Source organism: Taudactylus pleione, unplaced genomic scaffold, assembly GCF_031769625.1.
Source record: "Taudactylus pleione unplaced genomic scaffold, aTauple2 ptg000479l, whole genome shotgun sequence".
Lineage (NCBI taxonomy): Eukaryota > Metazoa > Chordata > Amphibia > Anura > Myobatrachidae > Taudactylus > Taudactylus pleione.
The window spans coordinates 8,489,661-8,516,257 of NW_028284881.1; the positions used below are offsets into that span (position 1 = coordinate 8,489,661).

The window sequence follows — 26,597 nt, forward strand, 5'->3', positions numbered from 1 at the left end:
TCTCTTCTCTTCCCATCACTCTGGTACAAGTTGATCTTTGTCTCATCTGTCAATAGCATGTTGTTCCAGAACTGTAATGGCTTTTTTAGATGTTGTTTGGCAAACTCTAATCTGGTCTTCCTGTTTTTGTGGCTCACCAATGGTTTGCATCTTGTGGTGAACCCTCTATATTCACTCTTGTGAAGTCTTCCCTTGATTGTTGACTTTGAAACATATACATCTACCTCCTGGAGAGTGTTCTTGATTTGGCCAACTGTTGTGAAGGGGTTTTTCTTCACCAGGGAAATAATTCTTTTGTCTTCCACCACAGTTGTTTTCCGTGGTCTTCCGGGTTTTTTGGTGTTGCTGAGCTCTCCGGTGCGTTCTTTCTTTTTAAGACTGTTCCAAACAGCAAAAACATTAGGTGTGGCCAAATCAACTATCTCTCTGATGGGTTTGTTTTGATTTTTCAGCCGAATGATGGCTTGCTTCACTGATAGTGACAGCTCTTTGGATCTCATATTAGGAGTGTTGATAGCAACTGATTCCAAATGCAAATGTCACACCTAGAATCAACTCCAGACCTTTTACCTGCTTAATTGATAATGAAATAACGAGGGAATAGCTCACACCTGTCCATGAAATAGCTTTTGAGTTGATAGTCCCATTACTTTTGGTCCCTTAAAAAGTGGGAGGCACATATTGAAACTGTTGTAATTCCTACACCGTTCACCCGATTTGGATGTAATTACCCTCAAATTAAATCTGAAAGTCTGCAGTTAAAGCACATCTTGTTTGTTTCATTTCACAACGATTGTGGTGGTGAATAGAGGCCAAAATCTGAAAATTCTGTCAATGTCCCAATATTTATGGACCTGACGGTATATTGATCATATAGCTAATCAGCGTGAGGAAACTCTGGTAAAACTAACCTTTGTCGTTTAAATAGTGGCTCTTTTGCCTTAGGAGCAGGTAGTGTCTCTTCTATTTGAAGAATAGATTTTACAGCTCACACTAGTGCAGGTATATTCAATTTAGAGGAGGGTTCCTCGGCTCCCGAGGGGGAGAGAGTGAGATAGGTGTGCCTCTTTTGCCTCCCCAGATGATAATTCAGAATCTGATAGCTGGGTGGACTGGGAAGATAACACAGCACGCTTAGTAGGTTAACTAGGTAAGAGTCTCTCCTGTTGCAACATTTGTTGAAAGGTTGTAAAGGTATCCGCCAGATTCTGCACGGAGGTAGAAAGTACTTCTACCCATGGGGGAGGGCAAAGAAGTTGCAGGGAGTACCTGCTGTGGCCATCCCATAGGGGGAGCTACCACAAGGACCGTTAGGTGGTCTGCAATTTTTGTCAGCACCTATGAAAAAGTAGCCCAGGGTGGTTCCAGAGGAGAGGACACCGTGGCTGATGGGCCCGAGGCAGTATAACGAGATGCACAAAGACCATCCTGATTGAGGTCCTATGAAGCTAAGCCTGTGGGAGCAGTAATTACAAGACACCAGAGTGGGAGCAGCAGGTTGTTTTGTTATTCTTGCCTCTGCCAGACATAGCTGCAAGAATATTGTAACACACAATCTGACGCAACTCAGAAATATGTGCAATATGGCTACAGCTTAGTGAGCAACAGCAATATATAGCATGTGATAGAGAGATGTGAAGTACAATGAACCCCCTATACTTTAATATGCTAGGATTATAGTAGAATAAAGGGAAAGGTATAAGTTGACAGTAATAGGAAAAAAGAAAACATACAGCAGCGCTAGCACAAGTCACATACAAATGCAAAATATACAATATAACTGCAGTGGGCACTAAAATCAACTACACAGACCGCAGTGGCTAGTAGGATATAATGCTGTATAAACCTGGCCCTTGGGAGAGGTATGCAAGGAGACTGGACCCAGCGTTCCCGGAGACCTGATTGAAAATGGCTGTCGTGAGTCTCAGAGGGGATGGAGGGTGAGAGAGGAGAAGCAAGACCGCAGTGGAATGGCACCCTGAGGGGCTGCAGGGAGAGCGCCTTAAATTGTGCCCTGCACCAGTGCTTGTATTGCCCTGGTGGTCTAGTGGAGTCCCGGGTGAACCAGTGTCCACATCAGCGCCTCCGGTCTGTCTCCCAAGACCGAAGGCAAGACTGAGCATTAGATGCAGGTGCCCGCAAACGGGTATCTGCCTTACCTGTCCCCTTGAGTCCCGGCTGCAGTCTGTGGTGCCTTGCTAGCTAGGTTCCCCTCAGAACCCCACCGGGTTTACCTAGCCGAGGGCTGGTGTCACGGCGCCGTGGAGGGGTGATGGAGCAGCAGTGCAGATGTCCAAAGGACTGGTTCGTGCTGCTGCTCAGGGCTAAGCTTGGACTGCTTAATAGCAGCCCCACTGTTAAAATGGTAAACCAGCTATTGCCAGACACCAACGAAACTGTCTTGACCTCAGGCTGTGGGCGGGGTATAGGGAGAAGGACCAGAGCATTCTGGGATCGAAGAGCTTTGCTGTTGGTGTCCGGTCCTCCAAGTTCCACCTACACCTCATTGTCTCCCCTGTGGAGCCCTATGGACCCCGAAGTAGAATTTGTTCACAATCTTGCCTAATTACTAGTAGAAGGGTGCTTAAAAGTATTATTTTTATTATATATTGCAAACAGGCTCACTGAGGGCCTTTCCCCTCCCTGCGACTCACAACTACTTGCTTCAAAAGATACAATCAGTAACAATACTTTCACCCCCAAGCCCTACCTAGTTTGATATTATATTGCTCTGTGTTGTTCCTAAAATAGGTCAACTAACAGTGTTTTGTACTTCTGATATGTCAGATTACACTATTACTTTGTATACACTTTATATGGCATAGCAAACATTTTGTAGCACCTTAAAAATAAAATACACCATACTCTAATGATAAGGCTTTAACTTCATAAGGTCTGCATTCCTCAAAGTAATGTTGGGGAAATGAAAATTCTTCATTTTTTTTGGTCTGGATTATTAGTAGATTAAAAGGGCTGAAAGGTACATTTGTAATGTAGTTACTTTGGGCAAATGCTTGCAAATCTCTTCTGTACATTATAATAAAACCGCTTACCTCTGAGCGTGGAACAAAGAGTCTGAACAATGGGATAGTCAGTGTGTCAGATGCCTTGGAAGATTTTCTAAAATCTAGAGGTGGGAATTTCACAGTTGCAATACCTTCTTGTTCATTAATAGATACAACTACTCCAATACTCCCTGATACGCCTTTACCAAGAACCTAACAGGAAAAATTGTGAGATATAACTCTGAATTGTTTCAAGCCTGACAGACATGTTACATACAAGCAGCAAGGATGATATATGAAGAAAAATATTTAGAATTTTCAAGTAAACATGACTAGGGTACATGAAACGGGATGTTGTTAACATACATACAACCAGCATCCCACAATTAATCAGATATCTTAAACCGGGTACACACCAGCGGTCCCTACAGAAAGTGTACAGGCGGCCGACGGTTCGCCCATACACACAGCCAGATGTGCCGGAATCTGTATGTAATGGCGGCAGTTGAATAGCCGCCGGATCAAATACCAACAGCTGAAAAACGACGGTTCGAAACCCAACGGGGGGTGGTAAGTACCTTAACCCTCCCCTCTCCCTACCCTAACCCTTAGTAGTGCCTAACCCTAAAACTCCCCATGTTGGTGCCTAAACCTAACCCTCCCAGGGGGGGTGCCTAACCCTAATCCCCCCTTCCCCTAACACTCCCTAGGGGGGCCTAACCCTAAGTCTTCCCGTGGGTTCCTAAAAGCTAACCCTCCCCCCCCCCAGCGGCTAGAGCATAAGACACCCGGCTTACCTTCATTCGGTATGCCGGGTGTCGGGATTTTGTCGTGAGGCTAATGATAGGAGTCGGGATTTCGACACCTATCTTTAGTCCCATGTCGGGCTTTTAGTGTGGATATTTCGGTGGGCGTGATAGCGACCGCTGGTATCCTGACTACATCCCAATGTAGTCAGGATGAAGACATATCGGCATCGGCTGTGCTGCAGGGCAGATGTAATGTGTCTGTAAACAACATTGTTCACAGACATTATCTGTACACACCTGCCAATGCACTATGCGATGTGTCACAGCATATCACAGAGTGTGTAGCCAGCCTTAAGGGGCACATCCACTAGCAGACATAGAAACGACTGCACGATTACGACATTGTAATAGTGCAGTCGTTTCACAGTCTGGTGCTGTGCCTACACTGACGTTCAGTCGTTCAGTGTAGGCACATCAATCATCATGCATCATCACATGCATCCCCAGCACGTTCAGGCGATGATTGATGTCGGAAACGACCAGCAGGCGCGCATCGCTTGTTGTTTCCGACATTTACATCCCGATGTATGCCCGATTACTGAACGATTGCACGATTAGGATGTCGTAATCATGCAATCGCTCCATGTTTTTGGGTAGTGTATACGCGGCATCAGGTATATATATCTCAGTCTATGACAAACAGAGCCATAAATGATACCATAAAAGGGGTATACATTTTTAACATAAATTTGTCCTAAGGTAAAATGTGATTTTCTATACCAAAGATATATAACAAATAAAATTCCCTACATTTAGAATAAGGAATGGACTAACCGAGGAATGTAGTTTTGACAAACACCTGGTCAAATGTCTTTTTGGTAAGCAATAGGGCACACATAACATGCAAATGCCGTTACCTGGACTTCTGAACCTATTTTAATAGTCTCCTTGAATCCTCCTAGAGCACACAGAGCAGCAACAGCTTGTCGTGCTATGCCTTGTAGTTTGGCCAGCTTTCTGCCACTACCACTCCCGTTCTCCAATATGTTCTCAGCATACTTGCCCAGCTGTGGTATATGCATGAGGGCACGGGAAAGAACCTGCATAAGTGAAGAAATAAAATAAAAGAAATTTGAACACAGTGCACATTACATGTAAATGTATAAAGGAATTTAAAAACCACCTGTACCTCCAACAGGCAAGTTTAACATTTAAACATTTTAAGGTATATCTGGTCATCACTTTAAGATATACATGATAACAATTGAAGATGGGCTTTTATTCCCATACAAAAACAAAACAGTAAAAAAAAAAAAAAGCCTGTAACATGCTTTATTGGACTACCTTTTCTGTGTAACATGCTTTATTGGACTACCTTTTCTGTGTAACATGCTTTATTGGACTACCTTTTCTGTGTAACATGCTTTATTGGACTACCTTTTCTGTGTAACATGCTTTATTGGACTACCTTTTCTGTGTAACATGCTTTATTGGACTACCTTTTCTGTGTAACATGCTTTATTGGACTACCTTTTCTGTGTAACATGCTTTATTGGACTACCTTTTCTGTGTAACATGCTTTATTGGACTACCTTTTCTGTGTAACATGCTTTATTGGACTACCTTTTCTGTGTAACATGCTTTATTGGACTACCTTTTCTGTGTAACATGCTTTATTGGACTACCTTTTCTGTGTAACATGCTTTATTGGACTACCTTTTCTGCAGTTGTTGTCCATATCTGGGCTGCATTAGACTCCGGGGCCATCAGCAAACTGTGAAGTAGAGCAATGACTTCTGCAGCCATGCTATTTGCTACATGCCCACTAATGAAAGGACGCACAGGATCAGTTCTAATAGAGCAAAACAAATAACAATATGCATCAAATTTCACCAATGAGAAGGAGACAATTTATTGCAAGGTGACAAGATGTGATTAAAACTTCTATTGCAAAGCAACAACAAAACAGATCATGTGTAGAAAATAGTTGGAGCTGCTTAAAAGTAGTCAAATACTTAATTGTGTGAGGCTATATAAGCTCCCGGCTTTATCGAATGGGTTTATGAGTGGGTAGAGGTTGTGTTAGTGACAGTGCAGCCAGCCTATAGAGTCAAGAGGTGATGTTTACCTGTTTACCAGTCAAGATATATAGGGGGAGGAAGAGTAGCCACCTTCCTCTTTGACCATGATTAGGCTATTGAGGTGGTTAGCGCTGCTTTTCTTGCCACCCTTAATTACAGTTTCTAATTCAATCAATACATTTGGCTGTGACCTCTTTAATCGCAATTCATTTGTCAATGTATTTATTTATAGTTAGTTAAGTTAGTTATTGAAATAATTAAGCCACTGGGTTACTTATTTTGTGCTCACAATCCAGGACCAACACATGTCATGTAGCTGAAAACTAGTTCTCTACATATTTTAAATCTTTTTGGCTTTCATCCATGGGGGACACTGGAATATGTTGGGTGTAGATGGAGCTGAAGTAGTCTGGGCACCAAAATGTTAAGTTTTGCACAGCCAGGGATTCTCCTCCCCTATACCCCAGCCCCTGCCTACAGCCTACAGAGAGAAGGGAACAGGTAAGCAGCTATTAGACAAAGCGGTGATACCCCTTCAGTGGAGGAGGCCGCTGGAGTGGATGGTTCATTGAGGTCCCGGTCAGCTCCCCCACTGTACCACCAGGGACAGAGTGTGCAATGAGCTACTGCTTAAAGCGGCTGCAAGTCCTTTTTCGGTCCTGGTGCTGGGCCTAGGGGTTCTTCAGCAACTTCTCTTTTAATATTTCTTTCAATGTCGGTGCTACATCTTCTGCCAGGGGGGTTTCTGAGTTCACTGCCCTGTTTCCAGGTTCACTTTAGGGATGTTTTGTCCTGTCTGTGAGGTCTTACGACCCTTACAGCTTTTTCTCCACTCATCTCTTGGCTGTATTGACAGGGATATAGTGGTTCCGCCTCTTTTTCTGGTGGATCATCAGGTGTCTTTCAGGTTTTTGGATGTGGTGCACGAACTCTGTATTTTTGTTGACAGGTCCCACATTTTGGAGGTGCAGACTCTTATTTGTGCTCCCTGACATCTACAAACGATGTGGACATGCCTCCAAGCAGAGGATGACCAGTCGTATTAGGTTGGTCTTCCGCCAGGCATCTGTTTTCACGCATGCTTATTACGAACTCGATTATTTATACACGCTTACTACAAACTGTGGACCATTTGCCCCGCTCACATGTTTCTCAGGTCAGTGCCACCTTGGTGTAGCACTTTTCCAATTGTGCTTCATGGTCCTCCCACCACACTTCCTTCACTTCTGGCAACTGACACCTTTGACTGGTTCCAAAAAGTTATGGTGAGGGGTCATTTTCACAGCACAGGAGCATTCCCTCCCTTAGTGAAATAGATTTGGAACGTCCCAACGTATTCCAGTGTCCCCCATGGTTGAAACAGAAAATGGGATTTTGGTTCTTACCTGATAAATTCTATTTCTTTGAGTCCATGGGGGACACTGTGGGCGTCTGCCCTTATACTCCTGACTTTGCTTGAGGATGTTGGCGGTCCAGGCCTCTGCACTCCCTTTCGGTGTGTGTGTTTGGTAAGCCTGGTTTTCCCCCCTTCCTCTCCTACTGTTTGTCCTTTTGGCTTTGTATTAACTAAAGGTTTCAGGCAGGAAGTGAGGTATAGAGGAGAAGCAGGCCGGGCTGTGCAAAGCTTAATCTTTTGGTGCCCGGACTGCACCAGCTCCACCTATATCCAAAAGTATTCCAGTGTCCCCCATGAACTCAGAGAAAAGGATTTATTAGGTAAGAACCAAAATCCCATTTCCTCAAAATCCATTAGGGGACACTGTTAATAACTTGAAGATAACAGGAGAAAACTTCCACACTCCCCAGCATCCGGACGCTGCTCCTGGCAGAAGTTGGTGTCTGACATCACCAGAACATGGGAAAAAATGGAGGAGGGGTTCTGTAGTAAGAACCTCCCCCTGTCCCATGGAAGTGTGGGCAAGATGACAGACACCATTGAAACGGTGCCAATAACAAAATGAAGCAATTCGGGAGCCAGCAGAAGACTGTATTTCAGGTTATACCCCACGGATAGAACTGGAACTTAAGTAGCAGGCTCTTGTCTGAGAAACACAGAGTTCTATCACTCAGCCACCCAGTAGGCTGTGGCAGCCGCATAATGCAAGCAGCGGTTCCCAGGACACGGCACTGGTAATCCAGCAATGAGGGAGTCATCTGAGGGAGAATTAGGGCATCAGAGCACCCCCAGGCATCTAGTAGGTGACCACTGCCACTGAACTTTAGTCTAAAAAGCTGTATATAGGGTGCCAGCACCCGACTGTGCATTAAGCAATTTGGAAGCACTACTGGAGCATGTAGGAAAAACCTTGCTGATGTCCTTCTCCTTATCAGGAAAGAGAAGGGAAGATAAAAAAGGACAGATGCAGGATGATGTAAAATACAAAGACTTTCAGACCTCCAACAGCATCTGATGAGGTACCCAAATCCTGAAAAGCACCTTATAAACAAAGGAATATCCCAACAAGCTGCGGTGGTATAGAGGAGGAGGTTTCAAACGTTAAATGCAAAACAGAAAGTGACCAAACTCTAGCTGAGCCACTATACCTCCACATGCTTGAATGCTTTTGATTCTGAAACAGATCTAAAAGACTACTTTCAATCTGCTGGGCAGTGCAAATAGGGTATCATGATATGGTATGTTAGATGACAAAATGCAGCAAAAGAATGATCACGAAGTTTATGTGAAGAAATAAAAATCGCACAACATAAAAGTGTTTATCAGTCCCAATTTTGGTTCCAAACCCTTGAACCAGTTCTAGTTTCCTATGGAGTTTGAAGCTTTGTATAATAAGCTTTATCTTATGAGAAATGGGATTTAGAAATCTACAAAATGCCCATGCCCATCTATGAGGGTTTTAAAAATGCTAATCTTAGAAGACTTGGGTCACAGGGGAGGGCACACATTTAGGGTAGTTATATTATGTTTTCAAATCTTGGTACCTTGCAAGCTCTGAATTTCTCTCTCTGCAGATGGAGGTTTGGGCAGTTTTCTTTTTGTCTCCAGTAGAAAGGTTGCTTGCAGCTTCTGGGCTCAATATTTCAACAGGAGGCCCAACGCTAACTATTAGACCAGACTGGGCCCATTTGGTGGCTTTCCGGAGAGCGGCAGACGATTCTTCAGTGATTACTTCACAGCATCCACTCTACCACAATAACAAGTTAAGAGTGGACATGAAATACAATACAGTACTATACAAATGCACATGCAGCACATATATATAGAGAATATCAGGAGTATTCAATATGGGTGCGATAACATCGTTTTTGCGTTAATATCGGAGGTATGACGTCATTATCGCAGGTTTTAGTTTTACACCGTTTTCAATTTCAAAGACTTATCGCAGTTTTGAAAAGTCTTTGATAAAAAACGGGGATAAGTTTTCACCATTGAATAGGTGTCGAAAAAAAGTGCAGAATTGGGGTTTAGGGGTGCAGGCTTAAAAAAAAATAGCCTGCACCCCGGGGACTGACATTTAAAATAGAACTGTGTCAAAAAAAAGGTAAAAAAAATAGGGACACCCCAAAAAATTGATTTAAAAATTGGGGTGAAAAAAAAAATGGGAAAAAATTGTTTAACAATAGGGAAATAGGTTCAGGGCTATTCTGCAAGTATGCGGCAGGTGTTTTCTAGAATAGAATTATAGCGGCAGGTGCACAAATGCAGAATTTTTAAAAACTTACTTTAGGAACATAAAAATATGCTAGTACCCATTTTCATGTACCCCAAATTTGATGGGACCATTTAAAAAAATGAAAAAAATAACCTAAGTGCTCTTCTGCATCACTTCTTCAATGTCGGGAAAAAAACACCTGCTGCGGCTATTTAAATCCCCGACTTTCAATTACAGGCTAAAACGGGGGTACCCATAGTGATCCCCCATGTTTTTACTACTTTAGGGGGGTCTTACAATTTTAAGGAAAAATTCGTAACTTTATGCAAATCCAACTTCGGAGTTTCCCGTTTTCGTTAATTTTATATTGAATACGGGAGCGCGCCCGATACTTTAATGCAGGTAAAAAATATGAGATATGGTAAGAACTTACCCTTGTTATCTCTATTTCTACGAAGTCCATAGGGTTCCACAGGATACCTTGGGGTATAGGTGTGACGTCAGTCGCTGGGCACCATAGAGTTAAGCTTTTCAGCCTCCCAGGATGCACTAGGGTCCCCCTCCTATACCCCGCCCCCGAGCCAAGGCACCTCAGTTAGTTATCAAGCCATAGGCCGGAGGAGGAGAAGGAAGAGAGAGAAAAAAGATCTGGACACATACAAGAATCACATTCTCACCAGAGGGAGACGGAAAACCGGTGACCAGAGCAAAGCCCATCTGCAGCACAGGTGCGACAGGGCGGGAGTCCTGTGGAACCCTATGGACTTCGTAGAAATAGAGATAACAAGGGTAAGTTCTTACCATATCTCATATTTTCTACTTCAGGGTCCATAGGGTATCCACAGGATACCTTGGGGATGTCCCAAAGCAGTATCCTTTAAGGGTGGGGACGCTCCTGTGCAGAAAGGAGAATCCGCCGCCCGAAGGAAGCATCCTGAGAGGCGAAGGTGTCAAACATGTAATACCTCACGAAAGTATGGACAGAGGACCACGTAGCAGCCTTGCAGATCTGAACTGCCGAGGCACCACGTCGAGCTGCCCACGAAGGACCCACAGACCTAGTGGAATGAGCCTTCAGAGAAGGAGGGACCGGTAGGCCTTCATGAAGATAAGCTTCAGAAATAGCCATACGGATCCAGGCTGCCAAAGTTTGCTTTGAAGCAGGCCAACCCTTTTTACGGAAGCCATAGAGGACAAACAAAGCGTCCGACTTCCTAAACGAAGAAGTGCGGTCAACATAAGTCCTTAAGGCCCGCACAACATCCAAAGAGGCCTCACCCACGGAAAGACCCGGTGAGTTAAAGGCCGGAACAACGATTTCCTCGTTAACATGAAACTGGGAAACAACTTTGGGAAGAAACTCGGGCCGAGTGCGGAGCACTGCCCTGTTCCCATGAAAAACCAAGAAAGGGGGTCTACAAGAAAGAGCCCCTAACTCAGAAACACGTCTGGCCGAAGCAATGGCCAGAAGGAAAACAGTCTTAGCTGTTAGCCATTTAAGATCCACTGAGCCCAGTGGTTCAAACGGCGGTCCTTGGAGAGCCCTCAGGACCACAGCCAAATCCCAAGGCGCCACAGGTGGAACAAAGGACGGCTGAATGCGGAGAACACCTTGCATAAAGGTGCGCACATCCGGGATTGTAGCAATCCTACGGTGAAACCAGACAGATAGGGCCGAAACCTGTACCTTCAAAGAAGCAAGGCGAAGCCCATGATCTAGTCCCGCTTGCAGGAAGGCGAGAATCCGAGACAGACGAAACTCCCGAGGTGCATAACCTCTCGGTCGACACCACTGGAAGAACGTATGCCACACGCGATGGTATATCCTCGCGGAAGACGTTTCCGAGCTCGTAACATGGTACGCACCACAGAGCTGGAAAACCCCCGGGACCTCAGCATGGCCGTCTCAACAGCCACGCCGTCAAAGACAGCCGAGGCAGGTCCGGGTGAAGGCAAGGACCCTGAGACAGAAGGTCCGGTCGTAGCGGCAACCGCAGAGGACTGTCCACGGACAGACCCTGAAGGTCTGAGAACCAGTGCCGTCATGCGGGAGCTATCAACAGGAGCGTCCCTCCTTCCTGTTTGAATTACCGGATTACCCGTGGAAGAAGGGAGATCGGAGGGAACAGGTATGCGAACTGGAATGTCCACCGGACGGACAGAGCATCCACCAGAGACGCCCCTTCGTCTCTTGTGCGAGACCCGTACACCGGCAACTTGTTGTTGTGCCGGGACGCCATGAGGTCGATATCTGGAAGACCCCACCTGTCCACCAGCAGTTGAAAAACGTCCGGGTGCAGGGACCATTCCCCCGGATGAACGTCCTGGCGACTTAGAAAGACCGCCTCCCAATTTAGCACTCCCGGGATGAAGACCGCTGATATGGCCGGAAGATTGCGCTCCGCCCAAACCAGGATCCGAGAGACCTCTACGAGAGCCGCCCGACTGCGAGTTCCTCCTTGCCTGTTTATGTAGGCCACGGTGGTAGCGTTGTCCGACTGGACCTGCACCGGGTGACCCTGGAGAAACCGCTGTGCCTGCTGGAGAGCATTGAAGACCGCACGGAGTTCCAAGATATTTATTGGAAGCTCCGCTTCTGTCGGCGTCCACCTGCCCTGGAACAAGTGTGGACCCGAAACTGCTCCCCAGCCCCGAAGACTGGCGTCCGTTGTCAACAGGACCCAATTTGGAACCCAGAACGGATGTCCCTTGTTGAGGTGGGTCGTCTGTAACCACCACGCAAGGGACAGGCGAACCTCCGGGGTGATCACAATCGTCTGGGACTTCAGAGACTGAGGCAGCCCGTTCCACTTGGACAGGATCAGGTGCTGCAGAGGTCTGGAGTGAAACTGGGCATATTCCACCATGTCGAACACCGACACCATGGAGCCCAGTAACCTCATCGCCGAGTGTAGGGACACCCGGCGGCTGTGCAGGCAACTGCGCACCCTTGACTGTAAAGCAGAGATCTTGTCCTCCGTCACGAAGATCCTTTGCTGTCCCGAGTCCAATAAGGCTCCAAGATGCAGAATCCTCCGAGACGGGATTAGAGTGGACTTCTGCCAGTTGATTAGCCAGCCGTGCCGTTGCAGCAGTGCAATGGTCAGGTCCAAGTGGCGTAACAGGAGCTCTGGAGATCCTGCCACCAATAACAGGTCGTCCAAGTACGGCAACATGCGGACTCCCTGCAGCCGCAGAGAAGCCGCCATGACAGCCATCACCTTGGTGAAAACACGTGGTGCTGTCGCCAGGCCAAAAGGTAACGCCCGAAACTGGAAGTGGTCGCTGCGGATTGCAAACCTGAGGAACTGTTGATGGCGCAAAAGAATAGGGGCATGCAGGTAAGCGTCCTGTATGTCCAATGACACCATGTAGTCCTCAGGTTCCAGCGCCAGAATGATGGACCGTAGGGTCTCCATCCGAAACTTCGGGACCCGCAAAGACTTGTTGAGTGCTTTGAGGTTGAGAATCGGACGATATGACCCATTGGGTTTCTGTACCAAAAATAGATTTGAATAGAAACCCTGGCCCCTCTGGGAGAATGGAACAGGCACTATAACTCCAGCCTGGAGCATAGTGTGCAATACCTTCCGCAGCTCCGTAGCCTTGTTCCGGTCTGATGGTAGACCCGTGGTGAAGAATCGAGCCGGGGGTCTGTGCCGGAAGGAGAGGGTGTATCCGTGGAAAACCACCTCCAGAACCCAAGTGTCTGTCGTAGTGGCCGACCAACACTGGGCGAACTGCAGCAGGCGGCCTCCCACCCTGGGATCCCCCAAAGGGAGGCCCGGACCGTCAGGCCGCAGGCTTGTCATCTGGCATGGGGGCAGGACGTCTGGTACTCCATGCCTGCTTCCGGGGCTTGGCCGATTTCTTAGGACCAGCCTGTCGAGGAAACGACTGTGGTTTGGGCCTGCCCTGGGCCCTAGATGACCGAAAGGACGATGGTCCAGAACCAGAAGGAGCAGCGGCCAACGGGAGACAAGCCGATTTGGCTGCCGCCAGCGTGGCCACAATCTTATCCAGATCCGGACCGAAGAGAACTTCTCCGGTAAACGGCAACGCCTCCAGACCCTTTTTGGAATCTGCGTCCGCCTTCCAGGATCGCAGCCACAAGGTGCGACGAGCAGCCACCGCTGCTGAAGAAATTCTAGACACCAGAGTACTAATGTCTAGGGCCGCCTCGTTGATATAAGTGGCCGAATCACGGAGATTACCAATCAACTCCGCCTGTTCGGCCGGACAGTCGGAATCAAAAGAAGCCTCTAATGAATCCGCCCAGCGCTCCATCACTCTGGCAACCCAGCAAATGGCCATAGCCGGTCGTGCTGCCCCCCCCGCAAGGGAATAAGCGGACTTCAGGCAGATCTCCACCTTGCGGTCCGTAGCATCCTTAAGGGAGGACATAGATGGCATCGGCAATGTGGCACTACGGACAAGACGGGTCACGTGAGAATACACCTGTGGAGGGGATCCCCACTTTGCAAAATAATTATCCGCTAACGGATAAGCCACCGCCAGGCGTCTCTGCGGCTGGTACCTTTTGCCAGGCTGTTTCCACGCCTCCTCTAAATGGTCCACCAACTGACCCGAAAGAGGAAAGACTGTGGCATCGCCCTTCACATCTTTGAAAAAGGCATACTTAGATTTAGCCGCTGGGGGAACTTCGTCCTCAATCACCAAGGCTGTGCGGACCGCCCGAATAAGTCCAGGAATATATACTTTGGACTTAGCATCAGCGTCCTTAGTATGGAGAGGTTCCTGATCGTAAGGATCCAGAATCTCCCCATCATCAGACGTCCCCTCGTCATCCTCATAAGGGGCCGACAGACGCCACCGGCCGTTTATGCGGCCGCATCACAGACTCCCCTTGCAACACATCCGACAAGTGCTGTACAGAACTCGTCAGGGAGTTAACCCACGCTGGCTCCTGAGAACCCGGGAGCGGGGGAAATAGGGAGACTGTGGGGTACCACCAATTGTCGTGGGAAACCCTGCATGGGTGACGACACCACTGACTGCTGGGATAAACCCATCGGTGTAAACGCGGGCTGCGGAGCTAACTGGCCCACTAAGGCTGTAAGCGCCTGAGCGAAACAAGCCCAGGGCGGCTCCTGTACCGGTGCTGTAACCGTAAGAGGCCGCGCCATGGACAAACACTGCCGGCAAAGGCCCTCCGCGCTACCCTCCCCCTCCGCTAACGGTACTTTACACGTAGTACACTGTAGCCGGAGGGGAAAATCACTTTCGGACATGATGGCACCACGTATGTGACCTCTCTCACCAATTATAACTTAAATAGGCGAGAGACCACCCTGCAGCACCGCACCGCAAGGGCTTAGCAGAAATAACAGGGACAGTAATAAAGCTGACAGTTTAGAGAAAAGTTACAGGCAGCAGCGCTAGCACAGTCACATACAATGCAAAGACAATCAATTCCTGCACTAACAGCGCTGATCACTCAACTACGCAGACACAGGGCCTGGTAGGACACAGCGCTGCATACACAGACCTGACCACAGCGGAGGAGAGGTATGCGGGGGGACCCAGACCACGATTCTTCCGTCCAGCGCTTCCAGCAGCGTTCACCATGCGTTCTGGAGAAGATGGCCGCCGAGGAGCAGAGAGGAGGCTGGCCTGGGGGAGGAGCGCTGCCACAGGACCAGTCGGCAGCGTGCAGAGAGGGCTGTGTGCAGCGGGGGAGGCGCTGGCTGTGAGACAGGGAAGGCGTGCTCCCCTGGCATGCATTTAACCCCTGGGACGCCGCAGCGCTACCGCTCTGCTGCGGTCCGCTGTCCCAGGGGGTAGTGGAAAGAGCAGGTTGGTCGCCTGGCTCCACGCTGCAGCCAGTCCCCAGGGAGCCCCCTGCCTGGGGACTTAGGACCATGTGACCAACGGGGACCCACCGCGGGACCCCGCTGCTTACCTTTGTCCCCCTTGGATCCGGCCATGGTCCGGAACATCTGGGGTCACCGCTAGCTGTTACCCCAGATGCTCACCAGCATCCCCGGATCGGTACCGGCGTTCTGGTACCGGCGGGGGTGTAGGGAAGACAGCATGGACGTCAGGACTGACTGTCCATGCTGTACATCCAGATGTGCAGCCACAGCTGCACTGAAGAAAGCTTCAGGGGCTCTTCTAGCCCCCACTCCGACAGGTGCACCCGACGCCGGCCGGGTACCAAACTAAACTGGGGTGCCTTGGCTCGGGGGCGGGGTATAGGAGGGGGACCCTAGTGCATCCTGGGAGGCTGAAAAGCTTAACTCTATGGTGCCCAGCAACTGACGTCACACCTATACCCCAAGGTATCCTGTGGATACCCTATGGACCCTGAAGTAGAAACTCCGATATGAAATGTTAACTTCGACAGTGAAGTTAACGTTTCATATTGAATACACCTCTATATCTTCATAAAACCTACACACAATATCTAGGGCTGAGTTTAATTTAATTAACCACGAAGACCGTAGAGTGAAGTTGCGCATCACATTAACGTGCACTTTGCAGGATATTTCAGCAAATAAAAGTGTCTGGAGAATTCTGTGGTACATTAAATTGTATCTATACCCAGTCCTACATCATCATACCCATTTTTCAGCTTTTTTGAGAAAATTACATGAAAAATTGTGTCTTTATTGATGATATTTTCCAATGAAAAAATCTCTATTATTATTCACTGATACAGTTGTCCCAGGGGTACTGCACTATGTCCTGTCACTTTTCAATAAAGTGAGGATTGTTCCCTAGATTTCACCTAGTAAGGGGCACCCTGATCCGGCTCCCTCCCCAAATGAAGCTCAACAAAAGAATACTAACTTTAGTCATATCTCGATCCATCTTCACCACTTTTTCCATGTTTGCACCAGTGCCAAGACGGAAGGGTCGTCCCTCTGAACTACTATAATGCAGAGGGACTAAGTCACAACAATAGATACAGTAAATGGCAAAACACGATCAATCATATATGGAGTCTATGTACTTTGCAGAATCTGTAGTTCTACATTGTGTATTTTTGGTGAATATAATTCCTGCATAATAATCCACTACAAATGTTTTTTTCTGGGGAGCTTTTCAAAAGTCAAACATTTCACCCAAATTCCAGCTATAGAGTTAGAGCTCTGAAGATCTAAAAATGAAACAGGTTACAGAAGGTCGCTGATAAATTTTATGTTTGTTTCTTGTTCTTCATTAATTCTACAAATGATCAACTTTATCATTCTCATTTTACAAGCTTTTGAGTTGCTATAGACTTTGTATATTCCAAAAGGAGCTGTGTCATCTTTGTGGAATACTCCCGTGTACAGTATATTACCACAGCACCTGTTCAATCTCACGCCCTGTGTCTAGCACTAAAATAATATATCTTCAAGTACAGCTTCAGAAACAATGCTGTTTGTGGTTATGGCGATGTTGTGTGTTAAACGTTTAAATATTTATGATAAACTAGTGAAAGTCAAATCCGTTACCCGTATTTAACATAACATTTAATTCAGTAAATAATTTTTAATTTTGTTATATTTACTTACACAACATAAAACAACATATAATGTGGAATTCAATTCAAGTGACATACAGATGAAAAGCTAAACTTGTCCCAGAATAAAACTTATTTATATTTACAACATAAATAGGAATGAAGCGGTCATGGCTTCCCACCACAACCATTGAAAATGCCCTACCAAGATAGGATCTCCTAATCAGAACATTGGGGGATTATAATTTATCTATACATTAACTGAAATGTATATTAGTACAGGTTGAGTCTCCCATATCCAAAATGCTTGGGACCAGGGGTATTTTGCATAACGGAATATTCCGTATTTTGGAATATTTGCATATCATAATGAAATATCTTGCGAATGGGACCCAAATATACACACAGAATGCATTTATGTGTTATATACACCTTATACACACAGCCTGCAGGTCATTTTATACAATATTTTCAATAATTTTGTGTCTCAAGCAAAGTTTGTGTACAGAAATTAAATTCATTTATGTTTCATATACACCTTATACACACAGCCTGAAGTTAATTTTATACAATATCTTTAATAATTTCAGCCTTATACAAAGTTTGTGTACATTGAACCATCAAAAAGCAAAGGTTTCATTATCTTAGTCATGCCAAAATTATTCCGTATTTCGGAAAATTTGGATATGGGAGACTCAACCTGTACCAGCTGCATAATGTCTGTAATTGTACCCATGCATTACCTCAACAAAGGCTGCAGGACTTCATGAGAAGACTGATCTTCTCGTTTGTGGATGAAAATTGACAGCTTGCCATCCACTGCCTCACTCTCCTCCCCAGAGTCCTTATCTCCCTTCTGAGAACTCTTTGGGCTGTTTTTCGATAAGTTGTTGTCTGGCTCAGAGGCAGTGGGAGAAAGGACAGTCTGACATCCTGAAATATAATAAGGCACAGGAGAGCAGAGATTTAGAACAACAGATATTTTAGTTACTGCTGATTACATTGATGATTTAAAATATCATCTAAGTCTGATATATTATGCTTCCTTCCTTAATATGTAGTTAGCATATATAGTTGTACTAGTAGTGAAATATATGAACTTTATTATCATTTGAGACAAATAAAGGAATGCTATTGAAAATACAGATGTCTCCCATGCATTATGTGTATGTATCTACTGTTTATTTTGAAAAATGTGTTTCATTTCAGTCTCAATGCTTCCCATCCGCCTTACACACTGAGCATTACCTGGGACGACATAGTCTGCTAGTTTTGCCAACAACAAGGAAGCAATCTTTGAGGCTGGGTCACTGGGATCTTCTTGCTCACTGTTCAGGGATGGTACAGTGTAGCTCCAAGGAGGAAGCTCCACATTACCACAGTCCTCCACACTCATTAGTGGCAGGGCAGCACGGCACAGCTGAAGGATGATGAGGACAAGCTTTGGGGACGGGCGCTGATCCAACAGTAGCGATAGAAGTTTGGAGACACAAGCGGGCTGGCTGAGTATTGCTTTCCCTATTTGACTCCTATGTGAATAAAGTAATATGATTAGCATATAATGATCATATAACTGGATCAAGAGGAATCTGTTATCTAGTTACACAGTGAATGGTTTACAATATAACAAATGTCTTAATTTTATTTATTTCAAGGTTTATTGGATGGATTACATTAAGACTAGCAATAACACTCTCAAAGGCTTCTGCTACTGGAGCCATTATGCTGTCTGACTTTGCAGTGTCTGGATATATACAGTCTAAGATAGTCTTTTTGAACATTTATGTAACTTTGACAAGCCTGGCCTGGCCCATTTAAGGTACTCATGCTGTAATTCTGTGTAAACTAGTATTTTGGACTTGTAATTTGCCGAGTCGCTAGTCATTGCATGTTTTGTTTTCCCTCTGACTTCCCATCTTTTTCTAACTGTCTTTTTGTCTCCCTGTCACGTTCTCACCCCCCCCCCCCCCCCACCCACGTGGCATTATGTCCAGCAGCTGCCATGAGTAATATGTTTGTGGCTCACCACCAGGGGGGCTTTTATGTGTATGAAGTCCAGGGCGCCTGCGCTAGTTATACATGATTATATAATAAATTGTACTTGGAATGTCTGGGAACAGAACAGCCACAATGCATCAAACCTTATGAAAGTCATTATAATAGATGACTGTGATTAAACTAAAATATGAGGGGACGACTGATGTTTCAGCTTCTATTCTTATTACTAGATGATTTGTGATTAAATTGTATAGCCAAGGACACAGTCAACCATACTAACTCATATTAATAGATGCAAATACAGAAATAATTGCATATTTTTCCACAGTATAATTTATCCCCAATGGTTTTATTAAAAAGAAAGTGATTGTAAATATTTCACATTATCCCTTTCCTGAAGGCTTCAGAATAACAACCTAATCATCAAGCGCGGAGCATAGAGGCTGTAAATATCAGCAAGGAAAAGAGACTGCTGGCACTCCAAAAGAACCAGAGGGAAGTGACAGGGCAAATGTAGGGTAAGGAGGCTTTCCAGCCATAAATGACCTACTGCCGCACTTACCCGGTTTCTTAGAGGCCCAGAAAATATCGGAATAGAGCTATAACATTACTGCTAATCAGCAACTAATTGTATTGCTTGTATTTGCTTTTAATGCTATTTTTATGGTTTTATTCATTCATTGCTTGTTAACGCAAGCTAACATTTTATTGCTACATAGAAACATAGAATTTGATGGCAGATGAGAACCACTTGGCCCATCTAGTCTGCCCCATTTTTAAACATATTTAAACATATTTACAGTTAAATACACGTAGTGCTTGTTTTTCAAAACTGTTCCATCTTAATTTGACACTGTACACTTTACTTACTAAAATAGTAAGCTTCTATCCTAATGCCACGTCAATGTGGCTACTGTCCATTACCTAGAGAGGTCGTTCAGAAGGCTGAGAACATCCTGCAAAGCATCATTTCCAGCAGCCTGGTTTCCACAACATTCTGTGGCTCGTGCCAGATGGTTAGTTAGAAGGGTGGACACCTGCCGAGCTAAACCAGAGTGTACGGCCTCTGTAGAACCACCTTCAGTGTGTGCCGGTATCCAAGAGTATCATAGAAAAAGATAAAGAACATTCTCATTAAGAAAACAAGCTAATCAGAATAAGGCATATGAACTAGCAAATATTATCTATCTATACCTTCTTCCTTCTCCCACTCTACACATCTGTTGGCCAGCACCTGGAAGGCTGCCCATGCCATGGTTGCCACTTTCTGTTTTTTGGTCTGTTTCTCACTAGAGCTGGACTCTGCCTGGTTGCTCAGGCTACATAATCGGTCCATGAGTTGCACTAATCCACTGCGTACCAAGCACTTTTCTTCACTCCTTAGTAGAGGATAAGAGGATACACAAATGCATAGCATAAGTCGGTGCAAGCAATATTGATAAATTGTCATCTGACTTGTTCTGAAAAATTCTATTACAGATTATACGCAAGAGTTCCACAGTATCTAAACACTAATAATGTTCTTGATTATTTTACAATGACCGTGTGATGATATGTTTTAGTAGTCTGTAGCACGTTCACACACTTGTGGTGGTAATCTACAGATACAGCTAATGCAATTGAGATGGTTTGGAACACGTATTCCGTGAAAATGAGAACTGTTCCCTAATTCTGTGTAATAATACAAATCTAAATGCATTGGTGGGAAGCAATGCTGCATTCTTTCTGGAACAGCTGCAAGTCATTATTTCTGACTGACTTGTCCAATCAGCTGCCACCTCGACTCACGCTTGCTTACGCAAAAAGCTCTGCAGGCTATATGAGTGAGAAGAAGCTAGAAAAAATATCTCAATATATCTGTGAAACTGCGAAATTCTTGATGGAAGAACCACCATGGCTCAGCAAATTGGGGGATAGACGCTGTTTAAAAAATAAATAATGCAAGTTCAGACAACTCTCTTTAATCTCTAATGCACATTTACATATAACCTTACCTAGTATAAGGTATGGTGCACAAAAGGCCTATGCTGTTAGCACAGGCAATAGGATAGCGAGCACAGAGTGACACAACTGAAGTCATGGTCTCCCCAAAGGCTTCTTGGACTTGTTCCACCATCCCTCCACATGTGAGCTCCTCAATCCTGTGAAGAACACACTGTTTACAAACACAGCATGAAGTATGAATACAGCAATACATGATAACTAACATGCAGCCTAGATTTGTTGCAATGCATGGTGTGGATTCAGACAGTTGTAGGACCAGTGATATCAGCTCAGCTGACTGCAGACAAAATATTTTGGTCAAATCAAGCGTCTAACTCTGTAATGGAAGGGATAGCGCTGTAGTGGAATATCAGGCAATACTGATCAATGTATTATAATTTCACAGTTATACCACAAAAAGTACATTTTATAGTAATAATAAACCACCATAAAATAATACAGAGTAAACGTCTCACGACATTTACTATAGGAGCTCACAAAATAAATAAATAAATTATCCTGCCTTGGTCCTCCCTGAAGCACCATAGTAACTGGTCCAACCAGGTGTGTTACTCCTCCAACTCGAACAGCAGCAGTCAGCAGCTCTCTCATGTGCACCAGGGCTTGTTTACGTGTATTCCCACGACGCCACCTTGTCTGAGCAGCAAGCAAAAAGCTACTGCTGGATACCTGCAATAGAGACTAATGTGAAGAAACTGTATAACTCCAGCCTCCCAGAGACAATTCAAAACATGCACAGGTCTAGAGTATGGCATACCGCTTGGTCAGGATTGGTTCCAATGAATGCAAACAGCTGACCTAACAAAACACTGTATGTTGGTTTATCTCTGCTGTCTTCAACAGCCAGAGACTGCAGAAGAGTAAAAGAGCTGCTCCTGTGACTGCTTACATTCCGTCTCCTGAAAAACAACAGCAGAAGGTACATGACAGAGATCAGATATAAAGGCATGTGGCTTTTCTTGTACAAGAATCAGACTTTTTATCTTCTTCTACATTTCGCTAAAATCTGTGCACATGTAGAAATCTTAAAGAAATATGGCTCTACCGTGGATTTGATCTGTTAAACTCCAGATCGTTGCTTCCAATCATTTCTAGATCAGAGGGTGCTGACATGCTGCGCAGGAAGACGGGCTGACGCATTGCGTGGGAGATCACTTTGGCCTCAGATACAGATTTACATGCTGGAAATTGTTCAAATGACAAGAAAAATGTCAGTACAAATACAAACAAATAACGGAATTAACATTAAGAAATAATCTTCATTTTCATTACACCAAAGATTGTAAGTAAAGGTAATAAAAAAAAGGGTAAAAAATATAAAATAATAAGGATGCACACAAAAGTCGGTAATTGTAAATTTAAATACTTTCTTGATATTATTTATTTAATAAATAAGGGCACCTTACTGATTTGGTTTTGCATGTTACATTTTTAAGCACTTTCTGTAAAATGCAATTAGCTGCCCTGGTAAGGACAGACCCAGCAATGTGGCAGTGAGCAGTGATATGTACTGGTCCACCTGTAATAAAGGCTGTATTACCAGCATTAGTCTTTAGTACATGGGGACCTCTCAGATTCAAGTGAAAAATAATGGCAAACCTCTGCTCAGAAAAAATTATGTTACAGCCCTACGGTTTCCCGACCGCTGAAATGCTTGCGCTAGTGTAAATAAACAATTTAGCTTTTCCACTCACAGCTGCTAATCCAATCAGCCAGTACCAGCTGGCTAGTTAGTTCTCAAAACCAAATAGACCCAAAAGATTGTTGGTTTGCTCTTCAGAGTGAAGCTTAATAAAATTTAGTACAATGTAATAACCACTTCACTTTGAAACAAAACATTTAGACAAGGCTTCTCTTAGTAAAATATAACAAATTTAATATACATAATCAAAATTAGCAATTTTGACACACATGAGATATAACAAATCTTCCACATAATAAAACATACATGTATAAAATAGTGTCCCTTGGATTTATCGGTCCTTGTATAAAACTATGTGAAATATGAAATCAGGTAACTCGAGTATAAATCCTCACTAATGAAATACAATTAGTCACAGTCTCCTGTATATTTTAGATGCGTACATATAGTGTGCAATGCTCACCGGCAAGTTGAAAAGCACAAACTGGGATCCTTTAGCTGGAATGGGTATGAAATACCGCCGGCCGCATGGAGCAGAGTGCGACGCAGCAGAAGCCTGACAGTGCTGGAAATCCCGATCGTGGATAGGTAAGTATCCACTAACCTAACCCCCCTAACCCTAACCCTCCTTAGGGGTGCCTAACCCTAACTTCCCCCCCAAGTGCCTAACCCTAATCCCCCCTCTAAGTGCCTAACCCTAACTTCCCCCCCAAGTGCCTAACCCTAACCACCCCCTTCCCCGCTACCTAAACCTAAGTCCCCCGGTGGGGTGCCTAACCCTAAGTCCCCCCCCGGGGGTGCCTAACCCTCCCTCCCCCTAGCCTAACCCTAACCCTCCCAGGGGGGTGCCTAACCCCAAGTCCCCCCCGGGAGCCCTAAACCTAACCCGTCCCCCCCGCGGCTGTCCGCTCGCGACGCCCGGCATCACTACGATCGTGATGCCGGTCCCCGGTCTCCCGGCGTCGGGGAAATGCGGGCGTCTACATGTAGACGCCCGGCATTTCACCCTTGCCGGGATAAGACAGTCGGGAAGCCGGCTGCCGGCATATAGGCAGTCGGCTTCCCGATTGCTTCCCCTTTAGCTTAAGCGTATGGGATCCAGGATTCAGGGTCTTGATAAAGCTCCCTGAAGGAAGCGAAACCAGTCGACAAAAGGATAATAGTGCCCACAGACTGCATCCAGGCAATCCAGATATACCTGCTCTGTCACATTGTGTGGACCTGTACCATTTGGAGAACTTCGTTATACCAAGGTCCATCAGCGTGCATCCAGTATCAAGTGGCTATTACCGGCTGCAACCAGAGGCAAGTGATCCCCACGGGGAGGACCCGGTGTGAGGAGTTCCAGGATACTGCACCAGCCGCTGTAAACAGAAACACTGTGGTTCCCCAGACTCGGGAGGAGAGCCATACAGCGGAGACACACTGCCGCCATCCTCCACAATTTATACGGGGAGGCAGACACTAATATTGAGTGGAAGCATTTCCTCTGGATCCTGTGCACTTAAGCTAAAGGAATCCCAGTTTGTGCTTTTCAACTTGCCGGTGAGCATTGCACACTATATGTACGCAACTAAACTATACAGGAGGCTGTGACTAATTGCATTTCGTTAGTGAGGATTTATACTCAAGTTAACTGGTTTCATATTTCACATCGTTTTATACAAAGACCGATTTAAGTCCAAGGGACACTATTTTATATATGTATGTTTTATTATGTGGTCTCATCTGTGTCATAAATGCTCATTTTGATTATATATATTAAATTTGTTATATTTTACTAAGAGAAGCCTTGTCTAAATATTTTGTTTCAAAGTCAAGTGGTTATTACATTGTACTAAATTTTATTAAGCTTCACTCTGAAGAGCAAACCTCTGCTCAGACCTTTAGTAATCCATAGTCTGATGTTGTACTGCTTCTAGGCTCTGTTCTTGTAGAGGTGTTTATAAAGACAAAAGTTAGGACATATGCCTCATTATATATGTCCATATAATACTGCCTCACAGCACTGAGGTCGTTGGTTCGATACCCACTACGGCCCTAACTGTGTGGAGTTTGTATATTCTCCCTGTGCTTGCGTGGGTTTCCTCCGGGTACTCCGGTTTCCTCCCACACTCCAAAAATATACTGGTAGGTTAATTGGCTCCTAACAAAATTACCCCTAGTGTGTATATGTGTGTGTGAGCATGTGGTAGGGAATATAGATTGTAAGCTCCACTGGGGCAGGGACTGATGTGAATGACCGAATATTCTCTGTAAAAGCGCTGCGGAATATGTGTGCGCTATATAAATAACTGGTAATAATAATAATAATAATATAATATTTTCTGTGCCGTATGAGGAGACAAAGAAGCAGAGGAAAAAAGGGTTTGGATACAAGTGAAGGGCTAACTCAGGGTTGGCGCCTAATGCGGGCCATAATATACGGCCCCGATTTACAGTTCTGCTAATCTGATGTCAGATTCGCCGATTGGCGGCCATCAATGATCAGTGAACGGTCATCGGATTGGGTAAAAACAGCCTGTTAAAAATCCCCGACTCACCAATCCCAATAATTATTTGGATGGGATCAGTGAATCTAGTATTTCCAACATGTTGGATTTCCCCTATACACCGACAGAATGGGGAATTGGGGCCATTCATCGCAGATGTATGGCCACATAACCCTACCTATATGGTCTGTGGTTGATCAAGAAACTATGATAAATCTCCATTGAACAATGAAGTATATTTGAAATACTGTATACCTGGAGGCTCTGTAGGTGTGCCCGATATACTTCTGGTTATGCCAGATTGTGCTGCAATAGTAACATGAAGTAATAACTCTGCTCGGTTCATCAAGCTCTTCACCAGTGTTTTCGTTTTTGCCATGGGATGTGAGGATTTTTGAATCAGGGAATTCACCTCTTGGAAAAACTTCTCTCTGAAGTAGAAAAAAAAAAAGTAAAATAAAAAAAAAAACCCGTAGTAGCTAAAATCCACCAGAAAGGTATAAAAAAAAATATTGGTCTCACCTTTGTATATAAAAAGATCAGTCAAAAGTTACATGGTGCATTAGATATTGTGGTAGGTAAACGATTGATTATTTTTGCTTATACACAAAAACAAGCAAAATGTTCCTACTCTAATATCTCATGGAATATCATTCCTGATTGAAACTTTCCCATTATCTGATCAAGTATGAGACTGTAATGGAGAATAATACTATGTTTTTTAAAATGCTCACATAAAAGATCAATGTGCATCTCTCGCCTGCACACAGGAGTGACCAGTATTTGGGGGCTAACCTAAATAGAATGCCGTTAGATATTAGGAACCACAAAGTGTCCATTACTCAGTGATGGCACTCAGTTCCTAGGGAAGTTCATTGGTACTATTTCCCTTTGATATGGCATTGCAATATGCATTCAGTCAACAGAAGGGCCACTGGGCTACAATTGCAATGCACAAAATGGATGAAATACAGTGCAAGATCCTCACTGGTGGCTTTGGATGTTTGATTTTCATCAAAGAACATGTCTGGCAATTGTGTGTGTGTTGCAGGGACACTGAGATGCTTACTTTAGCTAAGCAGTGTGAAAATAAGATTTTATCTTGTGGAAAGATATTAAGGCACAGGTTCTCAAACTCGGTCCTCAGGACCCCAAACAGTGCATGTTATCCATGTTTCCTCATATAATCACAAGTGAAATAATTAGCTCCACCTGTGGATCTTTTAAAATGTGTCAGTGAGTAATAAATGCACCTGTGCACCTGCTGGGTGACCTGCAATACGTGAACTGTGTGGGGTCCTAAGAACCACTGCATTAAGGAATTGCCAACATAGGGTGAAGCACTGCACAAGCATCTTTATTCCACAAAAACACTTGTGTACAGCAGAGTTGTCCCCAGGGAGTGGAGACTAGGCTTGCACCATAAAATGAGCTATGCAGGCCATCTTCACACACTAGTTCAAAACCAAGCTCTGCACACTGTAAATGAGGTCCACAACAGTGGAAAGTAATTTGAATTTTACATAGTACAAACTATTTGTTTG

General features: G+C 44.9%; 1 protein-coding gene across 2 annotated transcripts in view; it reads right to left on the bottom strand.

The window, feature by feature from the left end:
* HECTD4 (HECT domain E3 ubiquitin protein ligase 4) overlaps positions 1-26,597 on the bottom strand; it is a 333,766-nt gene that overhangs the window by 131,383 nt on the left and 175,786 nt on the right. For both annotated transcript variants that reach the window (XM_088449233.1, XM_088449232.1), the window contains exons 29-42: positions 25,309-25,484; positions 21,965-22,100; positions 21,677-21,818; positions 21,422-21,588; positions 20,910-21,056; positions 20,110-20,294; positions 19,840-19,993; positions 18,166-18,446; positions 17,661-17,850; positions 16,260-16,341; positions 8,776-8,978; positions 5,471-5,606; positions 4,672-4,854; positions 3,054-3,218 (exon numbers count right to left, since the gene is read on the bottom strand). In XM_088449233.1, coding sequence (XP_088305359.1) covers positions 3,054-3,218; positions 4,672-4,854; positions 5,471-5,606; positions 8,776-8,978; positions 16,260-16,341; positions 17,661-17,850; positions 18,166-18,446; positions 19,840-19,993; positions 20,110-20,294; positions 20,910-21,056; positions 21,422-21,588; positions 21,677-21,818; positions 21,965-22,100; positions 25,309-25,484 — 2,347 coding nt within the window. The remainder of the gene's footprint in view (positions 1-3,053; positions 3,219-4,671; positions 4,855-5,470; positions 5,607-8,775; positions 8,979-16,259; positions 16,342-17,660; positions 17,851-18,165; positions 18,447-19,839; positions 19,994-20,109; positions 20,295-20,909; positions 21,057-21,421; positions 21,589-21,676; positions 21,819-21,964; positions 22,101-25,308; positions 25,485-26,597) is intronic.